General features: G+C 38.5%; 2 protein-coding genes and 2 pseudogenes across 4 annotated transcripts; 1 reads left to right on the top strand and 3 right to left on the bottom strand.

Moving 5' to 3' along the window:
• Positions 1–1,045: 1,045 nt before the first annotated feature.
• LOC310948786 (UDP-glucuronosyltransferase 2C1-like) lies at positions 1,046–2,650 on the bottom strand (annotated as a pseudogene). Its single transcript has one exon. The product of its transcript is annotated as a UDP-glucuronosyltransferase 2C1-like (transcript).
• Positions 2,651–4,629: 1,979 nt separating this feature from the next.
• LOC310949111 (UDP-glucuronosyltransferase 2C1-like) lies at positions 4,630–8,313 on the bottom strand (annotated as a pseudogene). Its single transcript has 3 exons — positions 8,252–8,313; positions 5,172–6,740; positions 4,630–4,644 (listed from the first exon to the last, which is right to left on the bottom strand). The product of its transcript is annotated as a UDP-glucuronosyltransferase 2C1-like (transcript).
• A 729-nt stretch (positions 8,314–9,042) lies between these two features.
• On the bottom strand, positions 9,043–11,328 carry LOC310949534 (UDP-glucuronosyltransferase 2C1-like). The gene is made up of 2 exons (XM_083917011.1): positions 11,197–11,328; positions 9,043–10,810 (listed from the first exon to the last, which is right to left on the bottom strand). Exon 2 carries the CDS (start codon positions 10,789–10,791, stop codon positions 9,187–9,189), a length of 1,605 nt encoding a protein of 534 aa, XP_083773137.1. The 5' UTR covers positions 10,792–10,810; positions 11,197–11,328; the 3' UTR covers positions 9,043–9,186.
• A 2,932-nt stretch (positions 11,329–14,260) lies between these two features.
• On the top strand, positions 14,261–25,088 carry LOC310949376 (ubiquitin-conjugating enzyme E2 Q2-like). The gene is made up of 13 exons (XM_083916819.1): positions 14,261–14,470; positions 17,371–17,475; positions 18,023–18,145; positions 18,232–18,288; positions 18,398–18,550; positions 20,051–20,135; positions 20,244–20,304; positions 20,396–20,486; positions 20,579–20,637; positions 21,908–21,956; positions 22,042–22,137; positions 22,402–22,468; positions 22,559–25,088. Exons 1-13 carry the CDS (start codon positions 14,312–14,314, stop codon positions 22,588–22,590), a joined length of 1,137 nt encoding a protein of 378 aa, XP_083772945.1. The 5' UTR covers positions 14,261–14,311; the 3' UTR covers positions 22,591–25,088.
• Positions 25,089–27,158: the final 2,070 nt, after the last annotated feature.

The raw sequence follows: 27,158 nt of genomic DNA, 5'->3' as shown, positions 1-27,158 counted from the left end.
ATATAAAATAGTCATTGTCCTGCCCTGCCCAAAGGATATTTACACAAGGTCCTGCAAGAATCATCAAAGAGAATCAATCTAGATCCCAACCACCCCCAGCACCAACCTTTTCTCCAGCAGGTGGCAGATACACCAGACCTGCACTGAGAGGCTCAGCACTGCATACATGGAAGGAACTGATAGGGATTACATTTCACTAAAATTGTATTTGATAAAATGTTAAGAGACAAATTGATTGATTGTTTGATTCATTGATTGATTGACTGATTGTTTGATCAATTGATTGATTGATTGATTGATTGGTTGTCTGCCTTCAAAGTAATTATTGGCTAGCATGTGGTTACATGTAATGTACAATAAACTGCGCTAAAAGAAGGTGTGTAGTGCTGCAGTTAATGGCCTTGTTGTATAATGTGCGTTCTGCAATGAGAGTCCATGTTTACTTGTAAGCAGAACACATTTATCTGTTGTGTCATATAGTGTCGAGTCAGTGTACTTAACGTTAAATTGCTCCTGATTGTTGAACATAGCAGTAATATAAACCTCTCTATTTTTTTTCACAGGGCCATGTCCTGAAATAACAATTTTCCAAAAAAGCACTGAACCATAAAAAACCTTCTTCTCAGATGAGTTCTATTAAGAGGCCTGTGGGTGGGAGTAAAGAGGCATTCAAGGTGGCCTGTTAATGTTGGGATTGTGTTCATGTTGCAGTGTTAATGTCTTACATACTACAAAACCTGCACTTACTGAATGAGTGATCCCATTTAGTAAGTCCTGAAAAATATGAATATAAAAAGAGATCAAAAAAAGGCTGAACTCCAATTCAAATGCATGTAAGATCACTGTATGCATTTGTGTTGAGCAATCAATCAATACTATACAGTATATTGGGGTTATTAGCCTTGGTCATAAACAGATTAGTTTAACATTGGCATACATTATTTTTGTTAATGCTGTCAACTTTAGCAACATCACACACAGAGAACTATCTGATTTCTGGTAAATTTTTAACTTTGCAAACAAAGCCCACATTTTATTTTTCATGTCATTCATGTTTAACTTTTTTACCAACGAAAATCATTCTCCAAAGTAGTCTTACAATTGAAAGACAAGTGAATGTTCCCAGCAATGCAACAGCCAACAAAGCAGCAAAGACATCAACAGAGTTGTAAACAAACCAGGACATTTTGTAGGACTGTGTTTGCAGGTGACGGGCTCCTTTATGTCTGATGACATATTCTATCCAAAACATTGCCCGCTCCAGTGGTTTTATTGGCTGATCTCTGTGCAGCCTGGAGAGCCTATGCATGTTTTCCCTGTAAGAGGAATTGTAAAGAGCTGTCATCAGGGCATCTGCAAAGATGTGTCTGTCAAGCTCGGCAATATCCACAATAACAGCTCCTCCCTTGGCTCTGATTCTGGAGAGGTTATCAGGCTGATCAAAGAATAAGGGAAGTCCAACTACAGGAACTCCATGGTAAATTGCCTCCTGGACCCCATTAGTGCCTCCATGGGCGACAAACACTCTAGTTTTTGGATGTCCTAAGAGGTCGTTCTGTGGCAGCCAGTTGACCATTAACGTGTTGTTGCCCAGGTTGGCTGGCCTTTGCCCTGTATACCTCCATAAAACCTTCTGAGGCAGCTGGGCAAAGGCTGCAGCAATCTCCTCAGTGACATCTTGAGGAAGCTTCCCAACTAAAGTTCCCAAGGTCATCACAATGACCCCGTGGTCTCCAGAGCTTTGGACAAACTCCTCTAGGTCTGCAGGGAGAGCCTTTGGTGGCTTGCACTGAAATCCACCCATGTAGACTATATTTGGCATTGTTGGGCGTGGAAATTCAAAGACAAAATCATGCCTCATAAGCCATATATCAGCATTCAAGAAAAACGTTGAGTAATCCACACTGGGACCAATGTACTTCTTAACAACTGGTTTGTAATGAGGTTCTGTGATGTATGACAATGAGTATGTCCCTACAATATAACTCAAAACATTCTTTATTCTTTGAGGGAAGGTCATCTTATCAGTCAACTCTGTTGCACTGAAAGGCACATATGACAGAGGTGAGGGGGCAATAAGTAAATGAGCTTCACCTTAAATGGTCCATCTGACGTTGAAAACAAGAGGAACTTGGAGCCGATGTGCCAGTATTGCCCCTCCACCGATGCCAGGGTCAGTCAAAACCACGTCATATTTGGCTTCATGGAAAGACTGCATCAGGGTTTCATCTTCAAACATCTGAATGATCATTTCACTCACTGCCTTATGGAGCAGAGAGAACTGCTCCACAACCAGGCGCTGGATCTGAATATGAGTCCAGATTTTAGACCAAACAGATGCATGCCTGCCCTGACGCCGGATCTCCAGCTGTCGAGACAACAAGGCTTCAAAGTACTTTTCATCAAATCCACCAAGGCTGGGAATAGTGACAGAGGTGTAGAGATGAGACTTTTCACTGATGTACCAGCTATCGGACGCACGAACCACAGTGACTTCATGGCCTTTTGCATGCAGTTCCTGTATGAGTACTTTCATGTTTATCCAATGACTTCCATCAAATGGGAACACCAGGATTTTCCCCCCAGATGTACTTGATAGTTGAATCAACAGTAGAGCAAAGGTGATCAGAGCGGAGTGAGGCCCCTTCATACTGACGTCCCTCAGAGACCTTAAAATCACACAAAAACAAGTCAATAAGAGAGTACTGTCTCAGTGACATTTTTGCCGGAGAAGGTCAAGGGTGGCCCTGATACATTGGGCCCCTGCGCCTGTGCCCATTAAGCCTTTTCCATAATCTATCCATGCAATCACCTTAGCTTAACCTCATATTTTAAACCACAATAAGCTTGTGTAAACATGAAGTTGAACATTACTTGCATAACCAGTTTAATAGTTTTATTACCTAATAATTACCTAAAATTATATTACCTAAGCTGAAGGTCTGCAGGCTATTTACCTACGGAACCTTTAATGGGACAAATTAATTTGAAACACAATGTTGTGGTTTCAAGATGTCACAGTTTTTCCTCACCCTGGAATCTTTGCATTTTCATACCCTTTAACATTCGTTTAGGCTATCTTTCTGGGGATGTATTGATGAAATCAGTGCACAAATACAAAAAGGTAAACAAGTACATATTTACCAGTTATTTTAATTCTAGTCTAGCATTGCCAGACCTATCTGAACAGCACTGTGGAGTCTCGGGAAGCTCTAAGCCAACGGTGCCCTTGCAAAATAAATACGGGAAGGGACCTGTCCGACCTGACATCCAGCAGATGAGAAAGTGCGGAATGTAAATTTTTATCCCAGCACTGTACACACAATGGATGACTACTGTAATACAGTAAAATGATCAGCTGAATGAACTGACTACAAAAGGTTTTTTTTTAAATTGTAGATTCTCCATGCTGCTCCATTTTCCCCTCACACAACAGAGGTCACCTGAAGCCTATTTTATACTCTGACACTTGATTGAATGTTTTGCCAATTGAGTTTGAACTGATGAAAGGTGACCGACACCAACTGGCAATCAGGTTGTAGCATTTTAACGACTCATGTTTTCCAGGTGAATAAAGTGTGATAAATTATACCATCTGAGATTTTGCAAAAATGTGATTTAGAATTTCTATCTGAGTAAAAACAATGGAATAGTGCTTTGGGTTAACCGGTCTTGTTGTTGATTGAAAAAAAAAAAAATGGAGTGTAAACACAGTTTGACGCCAAAAGAGCCAACATAACAACTGATGAAATAACATTTCAAAACAAAAGTTGATTGCAATAAATGATAACATGCGTTACCTTCTGTTTAACTTTACACATACAGTACATGTATTCACTAAGACTTGCACAAACCGCATTTAAAAACAAAACACACATTCCATGGTTGTTTTTAATTTACTTGTGCATAAAAAAGCTTATTGTTATCACTTACCCCAAATCAACACGTACAGGAGAAGAAATACAACTTCAAAGTGTCAGTGTAACAACAGTATTAGTGATCTGATAAGATGGTGTGCAAAGTTGGAAATAAATAATGCTGAATGCCCCTCCTAGAAGAATAATTCAGTTTGCTAAACATAAAATAGTCATTGTCCTGCCCTGCCCAAAGGATATTTACACAAGGTCCTGCAAGAATCATTAAAGAGAATCAATCTAGATCCCAACCACCCCCAGCACCAACCTTTTCTCCAGCAGGTGGCAGATACACCAGACCTGCACTGAGAGGCTCAGCACTGCATACATGGAAGGAACTGATAGGGATTACATTTCACTAAAATTGTATTTGATAAAATGTTAAGAGACAAATTGATTGATTGTTTGATTCATTGATTGATTGACTGATTGTTTGATCAATTGATTGATTGATTGATTGGTTGTCTGCCTTCAAAGTAATTATTGGCTAGCATGTGGTTACATGTAATGTACAATAAACTGCGCTAAAAGAAGGTGTGTAGTGCTGCAGTTAATGGCCTTGTTGTATAATGTGTGTTCTGCAATGAGAGTCCATGTTTACTTGTAAGCAGAACACATTTATCTGTTGTGTCATATAGTGTCGAGTCAGTGTACTTAACGTTAAATTGCTCCTGATTGTTGAACAGAGCAGTAATATAAACCTCTCTATTTTTTTTCACAGGGCCATGTCCTGAAATAACAATTTTCCAAAAAAGCACTGAACCATAAAAAACATTCTTCTCAGATGAGTTCTATTAAGAGGCCTGCGGGTGGGAGTAAAGAGGCATTCAAGGTGGCCTGTTGATGTTGGAAGTCTGTTCATGTTGCAGTGTTAATGTCTTACATACTACAAAACCTGCACTTACTGAATGAGTGATCCCATTTAGTAAGTCCTGAAAAATATGAATATAAAAAGAGATCAAAAAAAGGCTGAACTCCAATTCAAATGCATGTAAGATCACTGTATGTATTTGTGTTGAGCAATCAATCAATACTATACAGTATATTGGGGTGATAAGCCTTAGTCATAAACAGATTAGTTTAACATTGGCATACAGTATTTTTCTTAATGCTGTCAACCTTAGCAACATCACACACAGAGAACTATCTGATTTCTGGTAAATTTTTAACTTTGCAAACAAAGCCCACATTTTATTTTTCATGTCATTCATGTTTAACTTTTTTACCAACGAAAATCATTCCCCAAAGTAGTCTTACAATTGAAAGACAAGTGAATGTTCCCAGCAATGCAACAGCCAACAAAGTAGCAAAGACATCAACAGAGTTGTAAACAAACCAGGACATTTTGTAGGACTGTGTTTGCAGGTGACGGGCTCCTTTATGTCTGATGACATATTCTATCCAAAACATTGCCCGCTCCAGTGGTTTTATTGGCTGATCTCTGTGCAGCCTGGAGAGCCTATGCATGTTTTCCCTGTAAGAGGAATTGTAAAGAGCTGTCATCAGGGCATCTGCAAAGATGTGTCTGTCAAGCTCGGCAATATCCACAATCACAGCTCCTCCCTTTGCTCTGATTCTGGAGAGGTTATCAGGCTGATCAAAGAATAAGGGAAGTCCAACTACAGGAACTCCATGGTAAATTGCCTCCTGGACCCCATTAGTGCCTCCATGGGCGACAAACACTCTAGTTTTTGGATGTCCTAAGAGGTCGTTCTGTGGCAGCCAGTTGACCATTAACGTGTTGTTGCCTAGGTTGGCTGGCCTTTGCCCTGTATACCTCCATAAAACCTTCTGAGGCAGCTGGGCAAAGGCTGCAGCAATCTCCTCAGTGACATCTTGAGGAAGCTTCCCAACTAAAGTTCCCAAGGTCATCACAATGACCCCGTGGTCTCCAGAGCTTTGGACGAACTCCTCTAGGTCTGCAGAGAGAGCCTTTGGTGGCTTGCACTGAAATCCACCCATGTAGACTATATTTGGCATTGTTGGGCGTGGAAATTCAAAGACAAAATCATTCCTCATAAGCCATATATCAGCATTCAAGAAAAACGTTGAGTAATCCACACTGGGACCAATGTACTTCTTAACAACTGGTTTGTAATGAGGTTCTGTGATGTATGACATCGTGTATGTCCCTAAAATATAACTAAAACATTCTTTATTCTTTGAGGGAAGGTCATCTCATCAGTCAACTCTGTTGCAGTGAAAGGCACATATGACAGAGGTGAGGGGGCAATAAGTAAATGAGCTTCACCTTGAATGGTCCATCTGACGTTGAAAACAAGAGGAACTTGGAGCCGATGTGCCAGTATTGCCCCTCCACCGATGCCAGGGTCAGTCAAAACCACGTCATATTTGGCTTCATGGAAAGACTGCATCAGGGTTTCATCTTCAAACATCTGAATGATCATTTCACTCACTGCCTTATGGAGCAGAGAGAACTGCTCCACAACCAGGCGCTGGATCTGAATATGAGTCCAGATTTTAGACCAAACAGATGCATGCCTGCCCTGACGCCGGATCTCCAGCTGTCGAGACAACAAGGCTTCAAAGTACTTTTCATCAAATCCACCAAGGCTGGGAATAGTGACAGAGGTGTAGAGATGAGACTTTTCACTGATGTACCAGCTATCGGACGCACGAACCACAGTGACTTCATGGCCTTTTGCATGCAGTTCCTGTATGAGTACTTTCATGTTTATCCAATGACTTCCATCAAATGGGAACACCAGGATTTTCCCCCCAGATGTACTTGATAGTTGAATCAACAGTAGAGCAAAGGTGATCAGAGCGGAGTGAGGCCCCTTCATACTGACGTCCCTCGGAGACCTTAAAATCACACAAAAACAAGTCAATAAGAGAGTACTGTCTCAGTGACATTTTTGCCGGAGAAGGTCAAGGGTGGCCCTGATACATTGGGCCCCTGCGCCTGTGCCCATTAAGCCTTTTCCATAATCTATCCATGCAATCACCTTAGCTTAACCTCATATTTTAAACCACAATAAGCTTGTGTAAACATGAAGTTGAACATTACTTGCATAACCAGTTTAATAGTTTTATTACCTAATAATTACCTAAAATTATATTACCTAAGCTGAAGGTCTGCAGGCTATTTACCTACGGAACCTTTAATGGGACAAATTAATTTGAAACACAATGTTGTGGTTTCAAGATGTCACAGTTTTTCCTCACCCTGGAATCTTTGCATTTCCATACCCTTTAACATTCGTTTAGGCTATCTTTCTGGGGATGTATTGATGAAATCAGTGCACAAATACAAAAAGGTAAACAAGTACATATTTACCAGTTATTTTAATTCTAGTCTAGCATTGCCAGACCTATCTGAACAGCACTGTGGAGTCTCGGGAAGCTCTAAGCCAACGGTGCCCTTGCAAAATAAATACGGAAAGGGACCTGTCCGACCTGACATCCAGCAGATGAGAAAGTGTGGGATGTAAATTTTTATCCCAGCACTGTACACAAGTGGATGACTACTGTAATACAGTAAAATGATCAGCTGAATGAACTGACTACAAAATATTTTTTTTTTAGATTGTAGATTCTCCATGCTGCTCCATTTTCCCCCCACACAACAGAGGTCACCTGAAGCCTCTTTTATACTCTGACACTTGATTGAATGTTTTGCCAATTGAGTTTGAACTGATGAAAGGTGACCGACACCAACTGGCAATCAGGTTGTAGCATTTTAACGACTCATGTTTTCCAGGTGAAGAAAGTGTGATAAATTATACCATCTGAGATTTTGCAAAAATGTGATTTAGAATTTCTATCTGAGTAAAAACAATGTAATAGTGCTTTGGGTTAACCGGTCTTATTGTTGATTGAAAAAAAAAATGGAGTGTAAAAACAGTTTGACGCCAAAAGAGCCAAGATAACAACTGATGAAATAACATTTCAAAACAAAAGTTGATTGCAATAAATGATAACAAGCGTTACCTTCTGTTTAACTTTACACATACAGTACATGTATCCACTAAGACCTTCACAGACTGCATTTTAAAACAAAACACACATTCCATGGTTGTTTTTAATTTACTTGTGCATAAAAAAAGCTTATTGTTATCACTTACCCCAAATCAACAGGTACAGGAGAAGAAATACAGCTTCAAAGTGTCAGTGTAACAACAGTATTAGTGATCTGATAAGATGGTGTGCAAAGTTGGAAATAAATAATGCTGAATGCCCCTCCTAGAAGAATAATTCAGTTTGCTAAACATAAAATAGTCATTGTCCTGCCCTGCCCAAAGGATATTTACACAAGGTCCTGCAAGAATCATTAAAGAGAATCAATCTAGATCCCAACCACCCCCAGCACCAACCTTTTCTCCAGCAGGTGGCAGATACACCAGACCTGCACTGAGAGGCTCAGCACTGCATACATGGAAGGAACTGATAGGGATTACATTTCACTAAAATTGTATTTGATAAAATGTTAAGAGACAAATTGATTGATTGTTTGATTAATTGATTGATTGACTGATTGTTTGATCAATTGATTGATTGATTGATTGGTTGTCTGCCTTCGAAGTAATTATTGGCTAGCATGTGGTTACATGTAATGTACAATAAACTGCGCTAAAAGAAGGTGTGTAGTGCTGCAGTTAATGGCCTTGTTGTATAATGTGCGTTCTGCAATGAGAGTCCATGTTTACTTGTAAGCAGAACACATTTATCTGTTGTGTCATATAGTGTCGAGTCAGTGTACTTAGCGTTAAATTGCTCCTGATTGTTGAACAGAGCAGTTATATAAACCTCTCTATTTTTTTTCACAGGGCCATGTCCTGAAATAACAATTTTCCAAAAAAGCACTGAACCATAAAAAACCTTCTTCTAAGATGAGTTCTATTAAGAGGCCTGCGGGTGGGAGTAAAGAGGCATTCAAGGTGGCCTGTTGATGTTGGAAGTCTGTTCATGTTGCAGTGTTAATGTCTTACATACTACAAAACCTGCACTTACTGAATGAGTGATCCCATTTAGTAAGTCCTGAAAAATATGAATATAAAAAGAGATCAAAAAAAGGCTGAACTCCAATTCAAATGCATGTAAGATCACTGTATGTATTTGTGTTGAGCAATCAATCAATACTATACAGTATATTGGGGTTATTAGCCTTGGTCATAAACAGATTAGTTTAACATTGGCATACAGTATTTTTCTTAATGCTGTCAACCTTAGCAACATCACACACAGAGAACTATCTGATTTCTGGTAAATTTTGAACTTTGCAAACAAAGCCCACATTTTATTTTTCACGTCATTCATGTTTAACTTTTTTACCAACGAAAATCATTCTCCAAAGTAGTCTTACAATTGAAAGACAAGTGAATGTTCCCAGCAATGCAACAGCCAACAAAGCAGCAAAGACATCAACAGAGTTGTAAACAAACCAGGACATTTTGTAGGACTGTGTTTGCAGGTGACGGGCTCCTTTATGTCTGATGACATATTCTATCCAAAACATTGCCCGCTCCAGTGGTTTTATTGGCTGATCTCTGTGCAGCCTGGAGAGCCTATGCATGTTTTCCCTGTAAGAGGAATTGTAAAGAGCTGTCATCAGGGCATCTGCAAAGATGTGTCTGTCAAGCTCGGCAATATCCACAATCACAGCTCCTCCCTTTGCTCTGATTCTGGAGAGGTTATCAGGCTGATCAAAGAATAAGGGAAGTCCAACTACAGGAACTCCATGGTAAATTGCCTCCTGGACCCCATTAGTGCCTCCATGGGCGACAAACACTCTAGTTTTTGGATGTCCTAAGAGGTCGTTCTGTGGCAGCCAGTTGACCATTAACGTGTTGTTGCCCAGGTTGGCTGGCCTTTGCCCTGTATACCTCCATAAAACCTTCTGAGGCAGCCGGGCAAAGGCTGCAGCAATCTCCTCAGTGACATCTTGAGGAAGCTTCCCAACTAAAGTTCCCAAGGTCATCACAATGACCCCGTGGTCTCCAGAGCTTTGGACGAACTCCTCTAGGTCTGCAGGGAGAGCCTTTGGTGGCTTGCACTGAAATCCACCCATGTAGACTATATTTGGCATTGTTGGGCGTGGAAATTCAAAGACAAAATCATTCCTCATGAGCCATATATCAGCATTCAAGAAAAACGTTGAGTAATCCACACTGGGACCAATGTACTTCTTAACAACTGGTTTGTAATGAGGTTCTGTGATGTATGACATCGTGTATGTCCCTAAAATATAACTCAAAACATTCTTTATTCTTTGAGGGAAGGTCATTTTATCAGTCAACTCTGTTGCAGTGAAAGGCACATATGACAGAGGTGAGGGGGCAATAAGTAAATGAGCTTCACCTTGAATGGTCCATCTGACGTTGAAAACAAGAGGAACTTGGAGCCGATGTGCCAGTATTGCCCCTCCACCGATGCCAGGGTCAGTCAAAACCACGTCATATTTGGCTTCATGGAAAGACTGCATCAGGGTTTCATCTTCAAACATCTGAATGATCATTTCACTCACTGCCTTATGGAGCAGAGAGAACTGCTCCACAACCAGGCGCTGCATCTGAATATGAGTCCAGATTTTAGACCAAACAGATGCATGCCTGCCCTGAAGCCGGATCTCCAGCTGTCGAGACAAAAAGGCTTCAAAGTACTTTTCATCAAATCCACCAAGGCTGGGAATAGTGACAGAGGTGTAGAGATGAGACTTTTCACTGATGTACCAGCTATCGGACGCACGAACCACAGTGACTTCATGGCCTTTTGCATGCAGTTCCTGTATGAGTACTTTCATGTTTATCCAATGACTTCCGTCTAATGGGAACACCAGGATTTTTCCCCCCGATGTACTTGATAGTTGAATCAACAGTAGAGCAAAGGTGATCAGAGAGGAGTGAGGCACCTTCATAATGACGTCCCTCAGCGACCTTAAAATCACACAAAAACAAGTCAATAAGAGAGTACTGCTTGGTTTGCCATTTTACATTTACAATCATAACATGACTCTGATTTTTCTCCATCTCAGATTGACTTTTCACTCCCTACATTGCTTGGCAGCACAAGTTACTATTTAATAAGTTCATATTTAGGCGTTTATCTAAACTTCTCAGGTGTTCCTATTTAAATAACAGTTTGAGTCCAAAAGACAAACACATCCAACACATTATCATGTAATGCTAAGTATTACTTACCGTTAAACTTTACACATACAGTGCACAAATCTACCAGCACTTGCACAGAACATGTTTCAACTAAACGCACATTCCACGGCTGTTTTTACTTCACGTGTTTAGATTTTCGCACTATCACTTACCCAAATCCACAGGTACAGGAAAAACAATCTGACTCCAAAGGGTCAGTTCAACGACAGTGTTTGAAATATAGAGTAGTAAAAGCACCTCCTTCTGAACTCAAAATCATGACTGGCCGGCATCTAGTTACCTGTAGTGTATTGTGAAATGCTTGGTTGTATAAGAAAGTGTTGTGTAATGTGCACACTGCAAAGAGAGTGAACAAGAGTTCATGTGTATTTGTAAGCAGAACACAACTATCTTTATTGCCATCTTGTGTTGAGTCAGTGTATTTAATGTTGAAGTGTTGATGGTTGTTGAACAGAGGAGTAATATAAACCGGTCAATATTTTTTCACAGCTTACTTGAAGCCATGTTCTTAAACAACACTTTTCCAAAAAAGCACGGAGCAATAAAAACATACTTCTCAGGTAAAATCTTGGGCTTTAAACATAAAAAATGACAGGTGATGAGCAGGTCAAAGAGAGAATTATTTTCCCTCTCAGCATCAGTTTGTGCTTTAATATCCTATGAAACAACTCACAACCCCTCAGATATATTTTGGGACATTGTTCGGGGTCATGACCCAAGGTTGAAAACCACTGCTCCAATATACTGTACATAAATGATGTGAACAAACTTTACAGTACTGTATCAGTAAATATGGGGTTGGGTTTTCACCATTAACAGGACTTTGCTTTTAAGGCTTTTAGATTGTGATGTATTTAGTTAAATATACTTATCAGATGTTTTGATCTTTGCAGCTGTAATATCTTGAGTTATTATTGAGTTGAGTTTAGTATACCTGTGTTTTATAAAGATACCTGCAATGGGAGTAAAGGGGGATTTAAGGTGATCTGCTATTGTTGGAATTGCTGTGTTCAAATAATCAATATCATCTGTATATTTTTTTAAAGGTAAATTGAGATGTGTTCCATATAGGAAGATAGCTTTTGATTCAACAGGCAAACATGCATTTTTTTTCTTTTGTAAAAAGGACGTTGAATCAAACAGAACTGCAAAAAGACCATGGATGACACAATGAAGTCCAAAATGTATGGTGGTCCTCGATGTGAAGATAACAAAGATGCAGGAGGTCAGGCCGCAGAGCGACATTACCAACAAGCCAACACAATAAATACATATCATTACCATTAAAATCCCTCCACAGAAATATGTCCGGTAAAATTAACTTTGGGTTACAAGCTTTGATTGATTATTTTTATTAGTTTAAGGACCTAGTTTGCAGCATATTTATTACTGCCTTATAGGTATTCTGCTTACATCTCTATGACATAGTCTAACTCTTAAAGATCCGTACTTGCTGCAAAGGTTTGTGTTGGATTGCATCATACTATGCAGGTGAAAACTTAAAGCTTTAAATATATATGAAGAACATGACTTTAATCAATGCCTTTTTAGTAGTATGCTTTAAACTATGCACATTTTTTACATGGCTGGGTTAGGACGCCTCAGGGTTTGCAGCTGGGCTCGCTTTCACATGTTGACACATTTCAGCTTTTGTAGAAGTGTATTCATCTAGATTACTGCTGTCATAACCGGATATTTATTCTCTACAACGTCGTGTTGTAGCAGGGTTCAAATAACTATCTGTTGAATCGTGTGTTGACACTTTTGCAGTATACAAGTTTCCTTTGGTTATTACATTCTAGCATCTACCAGGGAAAATGGACAGCTAGCTAAAATAAAGTGATAGTTAGCTATCTCACTTGTTGGTGAATACTGTATCATGTCACAGCATATTGTAGCGTGCTAACCAGTGGCTCAGTTGTACAGCACTGTTCTCTCTGAGATTATCTTGTTTTAAACATGTACTGTATGTACCAAGGGGCCAAGGTGTTACACTTTATGTATGCACCCAGGGGCTTAGGGGCCTTACTGGTCATTGATCAGCTTTAAGCGTAGAGAGGCCCAGGGACCCTCAAACTGTAGGTGCTGAGGGACCCAGGGGCCCTAGTAGTCAGCTTAGCTTCACCAAGGGCTCTTTGGGCCCGCCATTGAAAGTGCTTAGGGGCCCTAGTGGTTAGCTCCTGTTATAAGCACTCAGGGGCCTCAGTGGTCAGCTTGTGCTGAGTGCGAAGTGAGGGCCCTGGCGTTCAACTTCCTTCAGAAGTGTTGGGCCAAGCACCGCACACGGCCTGAGGCTTGGAGGCCCCCTGGCAGTCCAAGCTCCCAGTGCACTGGCCCCACTTGCCCAGTCCGTAATCCAGCCATGGCTGGGCCCCCCCTCGCCTGAAAGTTCCCATCAAGTAGCCTGCAGAGCACACTAATGGTAGCTTTATTATATTTCACCAAGATGCCCAGAAACAAACCACTACTGCGTTAATATAATGTTTTTTTTAAGTCAGTAAGTTTATGGTAATTTCATGATACACACTTTTATTAAGCAATAGAAAAGATGTGAGCATAGTATAAAGTAAAACACAACACCTTTAAATAATAATGCAGTTGATAGTGTGCTGTTGAGGTGGAACTTCAAAAAGAAATTTGCAATTAATCAAATACATATTCATACACATACACACACGTATATATATATATATACACACACATGTATATATATATATATATATATAAAATAAAACAAATAAAAGAAATATATATATATATACACACATGTATATATATATATATATATATATATATATATATATATAAAATAAAAAAAAATAAAAATAAAAATTAATATATATATACACATGTATATATATATATATATATATATATATATATATATATATATATATATGTATATATATATATATATATATATATAGTCTACTGTATTTATGCTTAAGTTAGTTTTTAGTCTATCTTCTTTTTATAGGCTCCCATGGGTTGTGAGCAAATTTGTGCCAAATAAAATCACAAATCATCATGTAATTTAATGATAATAAAATAACACAACAAACAATAAAACTAAAATATCATTAAGTTAATTTGTTGTGTCTTAACTGTCAAACACTGACAGTGTTCACCAAAGACCTAACCCTCCAGCCCTTTGTTGTTGTTCTCACGCTAATGTGCGAGATCCGTAGACCCGACTCAACTGCGCGGTCACATTCCGCCCCGACTTCCCCCTCTGCCAGCGGCCTGGTGGTTTGAGATGAGTAGAAGATGTCGGTTTCGGGGCTGAAGGCCGAATTGAAGTTTTTGGAGTCAATTTTTGACCCAAACCATGAACGATTCAGAATAATTGACTGGAAACCCGACGAACTCAGTTGCCAATTCAACGTAACGGGAGAGAAGCTGCTGATCATTCACTGCAACATCACGGTGAGTCCAGGGCCAGCTCTGCGCACACAAGCTAGCCCAGCCACTGACTATCGACTGAAACCAAATCATTCCGCGGAAGGTTCCGTGTTTACAAATTAACTACGATTAAAGTGTTAAGCTTTTTATTCCCATGTTGTGTTTGAAGCCATCGAGATCCGAGTAACCTCAGTGATTCATAAAAAACAACACAGCCCCAGTGTTAAATTCACTTTGAAGAAAGTGTACAAGAAAACGTCGTATAGTAACGACGCTGCGGTAGCTTCTTGTTAGCCGTTAGTTAACGTCAACTGAAAGTAACTGATGCTAGCTCGCCTTGTTAGCCACAATAACTGCGTGACTGTTCGCAGTGCAACGGCTGCTAACTTTCCAACTATTGAACCGTATCTAGTTTCATTTTAACGTTATTTAGCTTAGTCATGGGGAGGCTTTAACAAAACCACAGCTGTTTACGACATATATAACGTTATATACGTATGTATATATAATTATATGTGTGTACGTATATGTATTTTTAAAAAATACATACTACTGAATGTCCTCTTCACATCTTTGAACGTTAAATATAAGCGGTTATATGTAATGTTGTTTTCTGCATTTTCAGTAAATAGACAGATCCCTGTGGCGAACTTATATTAAAGCTGTGACGTACAAAATATGTTGTGTAGATATGAAGGAGTCTGCACTGTGTTATACTTCGCTTTACCAAATAATGATAATGTGAGCTTAGCTGTAAATTTATTTTGTTAACGTTAGATACCGTCAAAATGGGCCTGGTACTTGTTTTTAATTAATTTTAACACCAACTTCTTTTTTTTTTTCTTTTGTCTTACTTCATTTTTTGAGTTTTAGACACATTTTGTACACAATAAATCCTAATAAAAAATTCTACATGTGAACATAAATTTAAAGATAGCTCCCAAAAGACACTGACACTGAATTGCGAGCATTGAATACAGAGTAATTAAACATGTAAATAAATAAAATAGGCAAGTAAACAAGTACATTCAAAGAGACAGTAAAAGAATATTAATTTATAAAGTAAAATGTGAGGGTTTGTTCCTATTTACTCCTTAGTGAATATATTTTTAGGAGTCTAGCCTCAGCATAAATCCTGCTCCACTTTTCTTCTTGGGCCCTAATTGTTAAAGTTAATCTTTCCATGTGCAAAGTTTGTTGTACAGTTAAAAGCCATAATACTAAAGTTGGTGGCGCTAGCTGTTTCCATGTCTTAGTTACCTGCTTTGTGGCTGTGACACTAAATATATTAAACAGGCTCCTATCATTTTGTTTTATATAGACAAAACACCAACTCCTTGAAGCCGTGTACATATATTAGTAATGTAGATAAACTTCAATCTTACGATATACCGTGTAAATTATGTCACTAACAACTGAGGCCCACTCTTGTCACCAGTGGTGATTAATATATATTATAATGTGTAATTATTATATATACTATAAATAATTAAATACTACTAATTATGGAGAAGGGGTGGGATTACATAAGTTATACTTCTTCCCACTCCTTTTCGAATATGTGAATTTAATTTTTCTTTGCTTGAATTGTTTTTTGTATGCGTTTTTTTATTTTTTTATATATTCTTTTGTCTGCTAGCAGTGGTGCCGCCATTTTGCTTTATTATTAATATATATATTGTTTTTGCTTTAATATGTATTTACATATTTGAAATAAACAAATCAATCCATCCATCAATCAAAAACCTCTATTTGTATGGTTCAGGTGTATGGTTCACATCATTCACACACAATCCTAACATCCTGACCACGTCCTGTCCTCTAAACACACACACACACACTAACACACACAGTAACACTTATGCTCGATTTTGGGGGAACACAGTCATGGCTTGTAAAAAATTAAATCAGTCCTGTCCCTGAGTGTCTTTTTTGAATTTGCATTAATGATGGTTAGTGCTCAAAATAGCATTCACTTCAACATATAATTATGCTAACAGTACTTTTCTGAAAGCTCAGATATGACTGACTTGGATGCCTGAAACACAGAATTGTCTGAAAACCGAACATTGATGCCATATGTCACCCAGTTAAGGTCAAATTGTACAGTTATAGGGCAACATTGTCATGAATGTGCAGTACTTTAAACCCTTGCATGACTAACAAAATGATACAGCAGCTTGAGTCTTGTGACCAATGACGTATGTTTGTAATTAATTAACGTGGAAGTCTTTCCCATCTTTGGCATCCAATGCATATATATAACATGATGCTGTATGATACACTCCCAGAGTCATACCCTAACACATCTGTAGCTTTATAGCTAAACCTCACCAATGCTGTATAATTATGTGCAAATGTGGTTATTTTGTGTTCTTGAAATTGGACATGGGATCCTTACCACGGAAAATATTACTAATAAATTACATGCATACCGCACATACTACACAGCTTGAGATTATTTGATAGATTACACAATCTGTATTTTTTTTTCCTCTACTATACCATGATTTTCCTGGGATTTAGAATTAGCTCTTTATAATTCATTATTTGCATCTTCAGTCATGTAAACACAAGGCCACACATGATTAAAAAAAACGAATTACGGTCCAGTTGAAGGTTTAGCACAGCACTCAGTCACTTGTCGTCCAGTGCAGGTGATACTCTTGCTCTACAGCGGACAGTAGACAAATCCTTTGTTCAGTGGGTGTTTGTGGGGGCTAAGACATTCGGTCTAAAATCATTTATACCTTTGGAATAAACGTTAACATTTTAAGTAGACTTTCTATCCCTGGGCAACATTTTGGTTTCAGAAAAGCTGTGTTGTCCTCTTAAGTGTTATATACAATCTGTAGACAATAAAACCATTAACATACAAGCATGACTGTCTAAATTTCCATATCCTCCTGTTTTCTCTGTTGCAGGAATCCTATCCCTCAACACCCCCAATATGGTTTGTTGACTCTGATGATCCCAGTCTGGCTGAAGTGTTGGAGCGCTTAGAGGATGTGAGAAAAGGCAGCACATTGGTAAATTTGCTGATGTGGATTAGTGGTCGATAGATATGAGTTTTTCAATGGTTGATACTGATATTTGTAGAGCAGAGTGACCAATGTATAATGACGGTATCATTTTGTTGTTTTTTCGTATCAGATAAAATACAATTTAGCAATAACAAATGACACACAAAATTGCTAAACTTAAATGAGCATTGATTTCACGATGATATTGTCTGCATTGTCTCTGTTTAGTCTGTGTTTAGTTGTAGTTGTGTCGTTTTCAAAATGTTCCATGAAAGGCTTCACACCTGCTTATCGTCCCACAACCATCCCAAATGTCAAATCTGAACAATATTTTACTTGTAGGAGTGGAGGCTGGAGATGTCCATACAATAGTTTTTTGGTACCTTTAGGTTAGTTTAGCTTGTTGAAGGCTTGTATCTGCGGACATTTTTGTTAATTAATCGGCTTACCTATTAATGAGTCCGTGACTAATGTGGATCCAGCGTCATAGGGGCTTACAAAATGGGAATGCCACGTGTCACAAGTTTATTTATCTTGCTGATTTCCCATGCAGCTCCTTCAGCAGTTGAAGCGCCTCATTTGTGATCTCTGCCGGCTTTACAACCTGCCACAACATCCAGATGTAGAAATGCTCGACCAGCCTCTACCCCCTGGTCCGATTACCCAGGAGCGAAAGGTACTCACTTAAAGCAAAATTCAACTCTTTTTGTTGCTTTTGAAAACTCGCTGTTTGTCAACTTACAATGTTTCACCACACTGCAGAATGGGCCATCAGATGAGGTGACATCTGAAGAGGAAGAGGAGGAAGAAATGGCAGAGGTACCTACCTACATGTATAAATGACAGTTCCGTGAATCCATACTCTTCATACCTTAAAGGTCAAAGTTATTTTACATCCTGGTTCTAAACATAATTCATACACTGACAGCAGGACATTGACCTGGACCAAGACCTGGACCATTACGACATGAAAGAAGAGGAGCCAGTTGATGGAAAAAAGTCAGAAGATGACGGGATAGAAAAAGAAAACCTGGCCATCTTGGAGAAGATTCGTAAAAACCAGAGACAGGATCACCTGAATGTATGTGCTTATGTGGGTCATGTTTTTCTTTATTAAGTCTGCTTTGGTGGCTGTAACATAGTGGAGGAAAATTCTCATTTGAATGTTAACTTTTGGCAACGACCTCAGTATAACTCATCACAAAACATGGGAGTCTTCTGGATAGCATTTAATTGAATCTGAAACCAGTATCAAATCCAAATCCTTTCAAATCCTAAAATTAAATCTAATTAGGTTTCACATTTATAGGTAACGGAAGTAATACATAATTATAACCATGCATAACCTGTACAGACACGTTTCTAAACACTAGAACTGTTTGATAGTACTATTACATATAGATAGTGTTGTTACTGGATGTTAAAAGCCTGTAAGTAGTGTGTTTTGTTTTGTTTTAGTTTTTACATTTCCTCCTGCACTGGTCTGATGTGCAGTAGAAGCCGCCCACAGCCATGCGCTGAGATATGAGCTTAATACCCATTTCATTCCTAACTGCTCCATCCAGCTCTCCCTGTATTTCCTGTTTACCGACGATGCAGAGGAACTTTTGCATGGAAACGCAAAAATAACTCTACGGTGTAACGAACTGAACTGAACTGGACTGCTTGGTGGAAACGAGGATTAAAACTCAAAGTCAATTGAGATCTGTAATCACATTTTGTTTGCTGAGAAGGTACTGCAAATAAGATAATGTTCACATGTCTATCAACTATCAACCTAAAAATGAGATCAGCAACACTAGATATATAAGGTGGATTAAATCCCTGCTTTATGGACATTTTATACATTTCCCTGTACTGATAAAAAAATTTGATGTGGATATTGTAGCCAAAGACAATTTGGCAAAATGGAACAGTTTATTGGAACCCAAACCTGGTTTCAAAGTACTGTTGGATTATGCTCTAGCCACTAGACACACATTCTTCTTTTTTATTTCTTCTGTCAGTCTCACCATGTTCAGATCAACAGTAGCACTGCGTCCAAAACGCAGACTCATCGTTCCTTTCACTGCTGACACAGTGTGGCTGATGCAGCAGAGGGCTCCAGCAGAATAAAATGCTAGGCTGTCCAGCGCAAAGTTTAGTTGGCTCTCAACTTTTGCAGCAACGCAGTCCAACATCATCAAGCAGCACAGTGGATAAAAGATGCCTTCTGAAATCAGGAACAAAACACCAAACTTTAGTCGTTCCAAACGGATACAAAACTGAACTGATTAAAAATTGCTGAATTTATTATGATTCTATGAAGGCACACTTTATGATCAAAGGTTTCTCATATGGGCTTATGTTTTTTTTTTCACTCAAGGAGAATTGGTTTTCCTTTTAGGTGAAGAAAATGCTCAATTTATGATGCTGTCAATGGACAGGGTTGTCTGTACATGCTGTTCAATTGTACAGGACTTTCTCATCAGGATCTCTGTTTGCCCAGATGTAGCCCTGCCCACCTTTTATAATGTACACTATCTTATTGGTCCAGGTGTCCTACCATCTGTGTGTCTTACTTTTGTGGTTTGTATTGCAGGGTGCAGTGTCTGGTTCTGTGCAAGCCTCAGACCGCCTAATGAAGGAACTCAGGGAGATCTACAGATCACAGAGTTACAAGACAGGTGACAGAAATTCAACATTTCCCCACAGTAATAACTTTGTTTATTCGGTTTTAACGTTTCCTCAGCGGATGGAAGTAAAGCTCTGTGTTTGTGTCACATATTTCACAGGTATTTATTCAGTCGAACTAGTCAGTGACAGCCTTTATGATTGGCATATCAAGTTAAGGACGTAAGTTCTCACACTCAGTTGCTTTTAAAATTTTCAAATATTTTGTTGTAGTGTTTTTTTGTTAGATTTGACTTGTTGTTCTTTATTACAGGGTAGACCCAGATAGTCCATTACATAGTGACTTGCAGGTCTTAAAAGAAAAGGAAGGAGTGGACTACATTCTTCTCAATTTCTCTTATAAAGTGAGTCCTTTAGTAATATATGTTTTTTTTTTTATTTGGGAAAATTGTTTTCTTGAGACTAAAGCTTTGTTTTGTTTGTCTTCATATGACAGGATAATTTTCCCTTTGACCCACCTTTTGTACGGGTTGTTGCACCTGTGCTCTCCGGAGGGTGAGTATGTTGTGATCTCTCCCTGCCCAGTTTGCATATGAAATGCTCTTAAGAAAGTACACAGTCACTGGGACAAAGTTCACTCTTGTTATGCGCACAGTTTTGAGATGAATATTAAAGTTTTTTGGGAGAGAAGTGTTTCGCATCAAATGTGGTGCTGTTATCAGCTGCAGATGTGTTGATACTGTGCTTTGCTTGCTTACAGCGTTATTTCTAATTCTTCAATGAATGAGAACATTCACAGGCTTTAATGAATCACTTTCTGCTTTTAGCAGGGTTCCCACACATTCTGGAAAACCTGGAAATTTAGGGACTAGCTTTCAATCTGAGGCGCGGAACGGACTTACAGCGATCTTTTCAGCGTACTCTCCGGAGCCGCGAGTTGAAATACTGTAGATAGTCATATGTCATGATTCATATCTCCCAAAACAATGCACATCACACGTTGGTCAGTCTTTCTGAGCTTTATTTCAGCAGCGTCATTGCTATACTGCCTTTTAAAATAGGTAAATAAGATACTTAAGTAACTGCTCCATTCATCTTTTTCCTATTCATCAAGCTAGTGGCATTTGTAAATAAAATAAAATGTTAGGCCAAAATTTAAAGAGTCCCTGAAAATACACGCAGCACAAATGTGTGCCTTTTAAACAACCTTCACATGTGAAATTATAATTAAAATAATATAGGCCAACCAGTAGGCTAAATTGTGCGACTGTGTGTAAGTGCTGTCCTGTATTTTTCAGGAAAAACTCTGTTTTAGGTGCAGGGTGGACTTTATTTTATTTGCATGATATAAATACAGTATGTAACCCTACTACAGTGTAGCACAGGCTATGTGGTTTGCTTAGGACTGGCTGCAAATTATCATCTCTGACTCTTAAAAGTAAATAAAAAGCATCCCCATACATGCAATGCATTTGAACAAGACCTTTTGTCATTTAATTCAATGCTTTAACTCTGTGATACAAATCCACCATGCATCTCAAATCATGCAGATTCTTCAAGAGTTCTTATTATTAATAATAGGCATAAAAACATCTGCCTGGGGAAAAAAATTAAAAGATTTCTTGGCGCATCCAAAAGTTGCCTTCACAACCGTCTGTAGATTCAAGTGGCTCACCCACAAGACAAATCAAGATATTGTGAAAACAATTTGTACAACACATTTGCAAAAAAAGTGAACACTTTCTTGATCTAATGTTCATACTTGATTTAATATATATTATTTAACACTTATCCTTTATACTGAGCGTTTATCTTTTCATTGCAGTTATGTTCTAGGAGGAGGGGCCTTGTGCATGGAGCTTCTCACAAAACAGGTCTGTATATGAGTTTGATGCGTGGTTTGGCATTAATTTTCTTCAACTTTAACAGCAGAATCAATAGTTTTGTGTGTGTTTTCAGGGCTGGAGCAGTGCCTATTCCATAGAATCTGTTATAATGCAGATAAATGCAACTCTGGTTAAAGGAAAAGCCAGGGTGCAGTTTGGAGCCAATAAGGTAACTGATGTGGGGGTGGTATGGTTGGTATGGTTTAATGATTAAACAAGTAGTACATCTGAAGTATACGGCGGCCCTTAGACACCTAATTGTGTTTCAGTCGTGTTTCGGTAGCAATCAAGTGAAGGGAAACATGTCTCATACCATACATATATATATGGAGAATGACATGCAGCAAAGTTTCCCCTCCAGATGTGAGTTTTTCGTTGATTGTAGCTAGTGAGCTATTTCTGTGCATCTGACTGAACATTATTTGTTTTTCAGAACCAGTACAATCTTGCCAGAGCACAACAGTCGTACAAATCCCTTGTGCAGATTCATGAAAAGAATGGTGAGTAAATTGTCCTAAATGTTTGGGCCTCAGAAGACACACCTTGTAAGGGATCCGTTGGCAAAAGGCTTTCTCTTTCCATGTTTACAGGCTGGTACACACCACCTAAAGAGGATGGATAAGGAGCCACTACCACTATGCACTGGGAACATGTCTTTGGGTCAAAGTATCTTGTTTTCTTTGGAATATCTCCCCCTCCTCTGACTTAACTGGGGATATATCATCTTTCTCGCGGAAACCATCTTGTTGGCTCATCTGACAAGTATTCCTTCGCCACGCTCCAGGAAAAGACTTTATTCTGGTATCGTTTTGCTTCTCCCCTCTGTGTTTTAGTGAGGAGGAGGAAATGAGGGTATCACTAGTCCTGTTTTTCTACATATGCTCATTTGTCTTTTAAAAAAAAAACCTTTCTCCCTTTAAATGTGGGGAAATGCTTTTTCTTTAGCTGCTTTGACAAAGTGGGCTTCACAAACACAGTTACCCCTCCTTAAATGGGAACTTTAACAGAAGATTGATACTGAAGCTCTTGATGTGGCACCTAATGGCACCTTTATTGGCCACAATTTTGTCCCCCATTTATTTTCCTTTGGAAATGAACTGGTACATTATTGCAAATTTTGTAGAAATATTATTCAGCAATTGTTTTTATTATTTGAGCATCCGAGATAATAAATAAAAACATCTCATATTTTGGAAGCTTATCCTAAACTTGAGATGACCTACAACTCGGTATCTTTTAGCTCTTACTTTTTAAATATGTGAAGAATATCGGGCCAAGCAGAATCAAACTGTGCGATGTTGTCGAACTAAGATGAACTGTTGTCGATAAACAAATCCACCAGTGGTTGATAAATAAACCAGTCCAGTGGACAAGAAATATCTCAGATTCTGCATGTTGCATATCTTTGGAAGAGGATATATTTCCACCGGGAGATAGGTTCAACAGATCTAATGAAGCTAAAGAGCTCTATTTGCCTCATTTCTGCACAACGGCCCTGTGAGCACTCAGCTTGGCTATTTGTCTTTCTCTTGATTATAGCTGTAGAGGTTGATGGCTAGTTTGAATCTGAAAATGAAGCCCCATGTGTGCAACGGCGCCATGTTGCACAGGAGCCTCGTCTCGACCGCGGTTTAAAAGATAACTGAATTTGATTACAGTCAAGCAGATTTGCACTGGGACTGGCTTTAAAGAGGAAATAAATGAAGGGTGTTCAGATGTGATTTGTTTTTTTTTCATAATTTTTCCCAGTTTAGCAGCAAATTTTTATGTCATATCTTCCTGGCAAACATTAATTGTGGAGGTTTCCCCCGCCCACTTTAAATTTGAAAAGGCTTCCCTGTTACATGACGTCACATGCAGATGGATTCATCTCCTCTCTGCTGTTTACTCAGCCAGCAGTTAAAACATCCACCATTTGCAGGGCTTCCTTTGCCACAACAATGAACCATAAATATGTTCCGGTGGCGCTTTCGGTGTGTAACAAGGATTATTCAGAAAATGATCTGAAACTCTGTATGAAACTCTACTTTGACCATGCAATATACCGCAGTACACCATCACTACTGCTGTTCCCCATACTACAGGACACACACTGTATCTATCAATCTATTGGCTCTTTTGCAGTTTATTTGTTAACACTGTCTGCAGAAGTATGTTTGAATGGCAACTCAGGTAACAAACAATACTTAGGAGGGGAGTCTGTACATGTACGTGTTGAGTTTGGGGTTATTTTCTGGGATTAATTAACTCTGTGCCACTGACATTTAGGATTACTCACACACTGATCTGATGTCAAAAACAGAAAATGTAATATGCTTTACAATAATATGGGCCACATGTTTCCCTTAATTCAAGCAATGTAAGAGGAAGGACATTTGCAGAAAGATTTTAACGGGATTGCAGCGGCATGATGACCACCCCATGTTCAGGCTCATCAATTCTCACTGTAGTATTCAATGTTTTCTTTTCATCCCAAGTACTCGAGTAGATTTGATTTCAGTGTGTGGTCTTTAAATATTTCTGATAAAAAAATATTTGCAAAACTGGCAATCTTGTGCCTGGAAAAATCAATTATAACAACAAATATTTGAAGATCAGGAAATATTTGTTGTTTTTGTTTCTCTCGGCACACATCCCGTTGTTACACGTCAGATGTAGCTGAGGGGAGGATGAGTCGCCAGGGGTCTTTATCAAGAAGGGTCCTCACTGGAAGGACCTGTGTTGTCTGACCAGGACTCTGGTCAGAGGGGATATTCAGAGACGAACAGAGTTTTAATAGTCATGCCGTGGTGAATAGACTTGCACGCTTCTTTAACTGGACTGTGTTGAAAAGATTAATTTATCTCAACTGACAATTCATTTTCTGCCACAAACTATACATGATCAAGTCTGGCTCCGTTGGCTCGTTTTTGGGTTTTCTTTTATTTCTCATTTTCCATTTGAAGAAATTTTGACCATGTACAGTAATTTGTAAACTTGCATCAAGTTTATGAATAAAGAATTTTAAGATTATTGCTGTTTTACTTGGGTGCCTGTGTATTATTTTCTCACTGTTACTTAATGGATTGCAGATGTAATGGGCTGATATTGATATTTTATTAAATGAATAAAATAATTTACTGCTGACACGACTTTCATAATGATTTCATTTTGTATAAAAGTGCAAATTCACATCAAAGACTTATCTGTCATGTACTCACTGAATGTTTATATTTACAATGACAAGTTTGGGAGAGCAAAAAACTCCATTTTCCATTGAGGCTCTCAGAATTGAAGTTAATATACTATCAAATAATTTGAAAATAGTCAGCAATTAGATCAACATACAACTCCGCAACCCCTAGACAAAAAACTAACAATTTTATCACAAAGCAGTTGCCATATTCAAATAATTTTTTATTATAACAGGTGACGTCTCCTTCCAGGTGGTTGAGGTATTCACATCCTTATTAGAATTAATGCTACAACAATGTACAAAGATTACATCCTGCACGTGTGAAACTAAGTAACCTTGAGACATTATACCTCCTGCCTGAGTTTAACTACAGAATGCAACATGTTTATTTTGAGGGGAAATGCTTTTTGAATTGGATTTACTTTTGTCCTCGAAAGCAAAATAATTAATTAGGAGTTGTTGTGATTCCACACTAACAACGTAATGTTCACCAAGAGTAGGATCCTCTCTGTTCAGAGTAGCTCACTAAATTAGATTTATAATGTTTCAATAAAGGGAACCATACATAATTCACATTTGGAGGGCAGATGAAGCTTAGAAAAACTTTAGATAGGCTGTTATAGGTTGGCTGTCTGTTATTTTACAAGCTAAGAAAAGTCTTGTATTGTTTTAAGCTTTGTGACTGTGTTTGCAGTTCTCTTTTAGTCTTTTTCATTCGTAAAATGTAAAAATAACCTAAATGAAGAGACCAATGGTGCTTCTACGTCTACAGCAACGGACCCGTGTGCAAACTTGTCAAATAATGAAGCAGGATGCAACAATAACTGTTTAATATCTATTAGGGTAAGATCAAATAATACAAAAGTAATACACAAAAATGTATTCTTCATTTACTTCACTTGTGGAGACACAGCCTCCTCAAACGTTTCATTCACCTAATAAGAGCATGTTTCTATTGAATGTGTTTATCAATGGCAAATATTCACCTCACCCGAAGTAATTCTATTTTTATATCTAGTTATGATATAGTACATGATAATACATATCAAACAACATACAGCACATGTGGGAACATGGGGGAGTTTATGGGAAATGGCTTTCAGAAGCTTTGATACAGCAGCATGAAATGTATCCAGTGCACTGCAGTTCCTGCTGCACAATAACCACACAGCTGTGGTTTCCATAATCACAATAACTGTGCTGTATGTACATTTGCAAACAAGTTAGGACTGATCCAAAATTCACCGCAGAGAAAAGTGGCTTATTTGTTCATCTTTTTACAGACTTCACACTTCATTTATAGAACGGATCAGCTAAACTTTGTGCATTTGCTAACAGATGAGCGTGGGGATGGTACAGTTTACAGGGTTATAGTTCATAACTACTGCATGTGCATCTGCTGGTGAAAATGTTATGCATTCGTAAAATTATATTAGCAGTGTTCTTCAACTTGACAACAGACCCATTTTTCAGTTCAGAGCAATGTTATGTCTGTAGTGTCTGTGTTTGATACCACCACTACAGGACCCCACTTGATCCTAATAAGTTTGCTGTTTACTACATTTATGTCAGTATTTCTCCACTGTGACCCACTGTGGATTTAGTTTGCATCAATGTCAAGTGTAAAACATTATCTATTTTCTTTTAATTATAATGAAAAAAACTCAAAGTCTGTTACCCACAGCCATGGAAAGACACAACGAACACATACTTCAAACTCATCCACACATCATCCAAAATACACAAAATAATAATAGGCTGGTACAAAAAACAACAACAAAAGTAAAACAACAAACAGCCTATTGAATACCACATCATCACACTCACACAAGACAACTCACAAGTGTTGTAATAACGAGCATTCAGACACAAATCTTCACAGCTGTTTCAAGTCTAATACTGTATTACTGTAATAACCATCTACTGAATCTTGAAGACGTTTTCAAAGACGTGAGTGACACTAAAATCAACATGACACTGTCTCTGACCAAACGGCAACATACAAATATTCTCCC

The sequence above is a fragment of the Echiichthys vipera genome (genome assembly GCF_963691815.1).
Source record: "Echiichthys vipera genome assembly, chromosome: 7".
Taxonomy (NCBI): Eukaryota; Metazoa; Chordata; class Actinopteri; order Perciformes; family Trachinidae; genus Echiichthys; species Echiichthys vipera.
Note: the sequence above shows the minus strand (reverse complement) of the source record. Positions and strands in the feature narration are given on the sequence as shown.

What these genes read in the sequence shown, in the direction of transcription:
- LOC310949534 (XM_083917011.1), bottom strand. Translation starts at nt 10,791, where the DNA reads ATGAAGGTGCCTCACTCCTCTCTGATCACCTTTGCTCTACTGTTGATT.
- LOC310949376 (XM_083916819.1), top strand. Translation starts at nt 14,312, where the DNA reads ATGTCGGTTTCGGGGCTGAAGGCCGAATTGAAGTTTTTGGAGTCAATT. An exon ending in AGAGACAGGATCACCTGAAT is followed by an intron (nt 18,551 to 20,050) that starts GTATGTGCTTAT and finishes TTTGTATTGCAG; the next exon opens with GGTGCAGTGTCTGGTTCTGT. An exon ending in TGGCATATCAAGTTAAGGAC is followed by an intron (nt 20,305 to 20,395) that starts GTAAGTTCTCAC and finishes TCTTTATTACAG; the next exon opens with GGTAGACCCAGATAGTCCAT.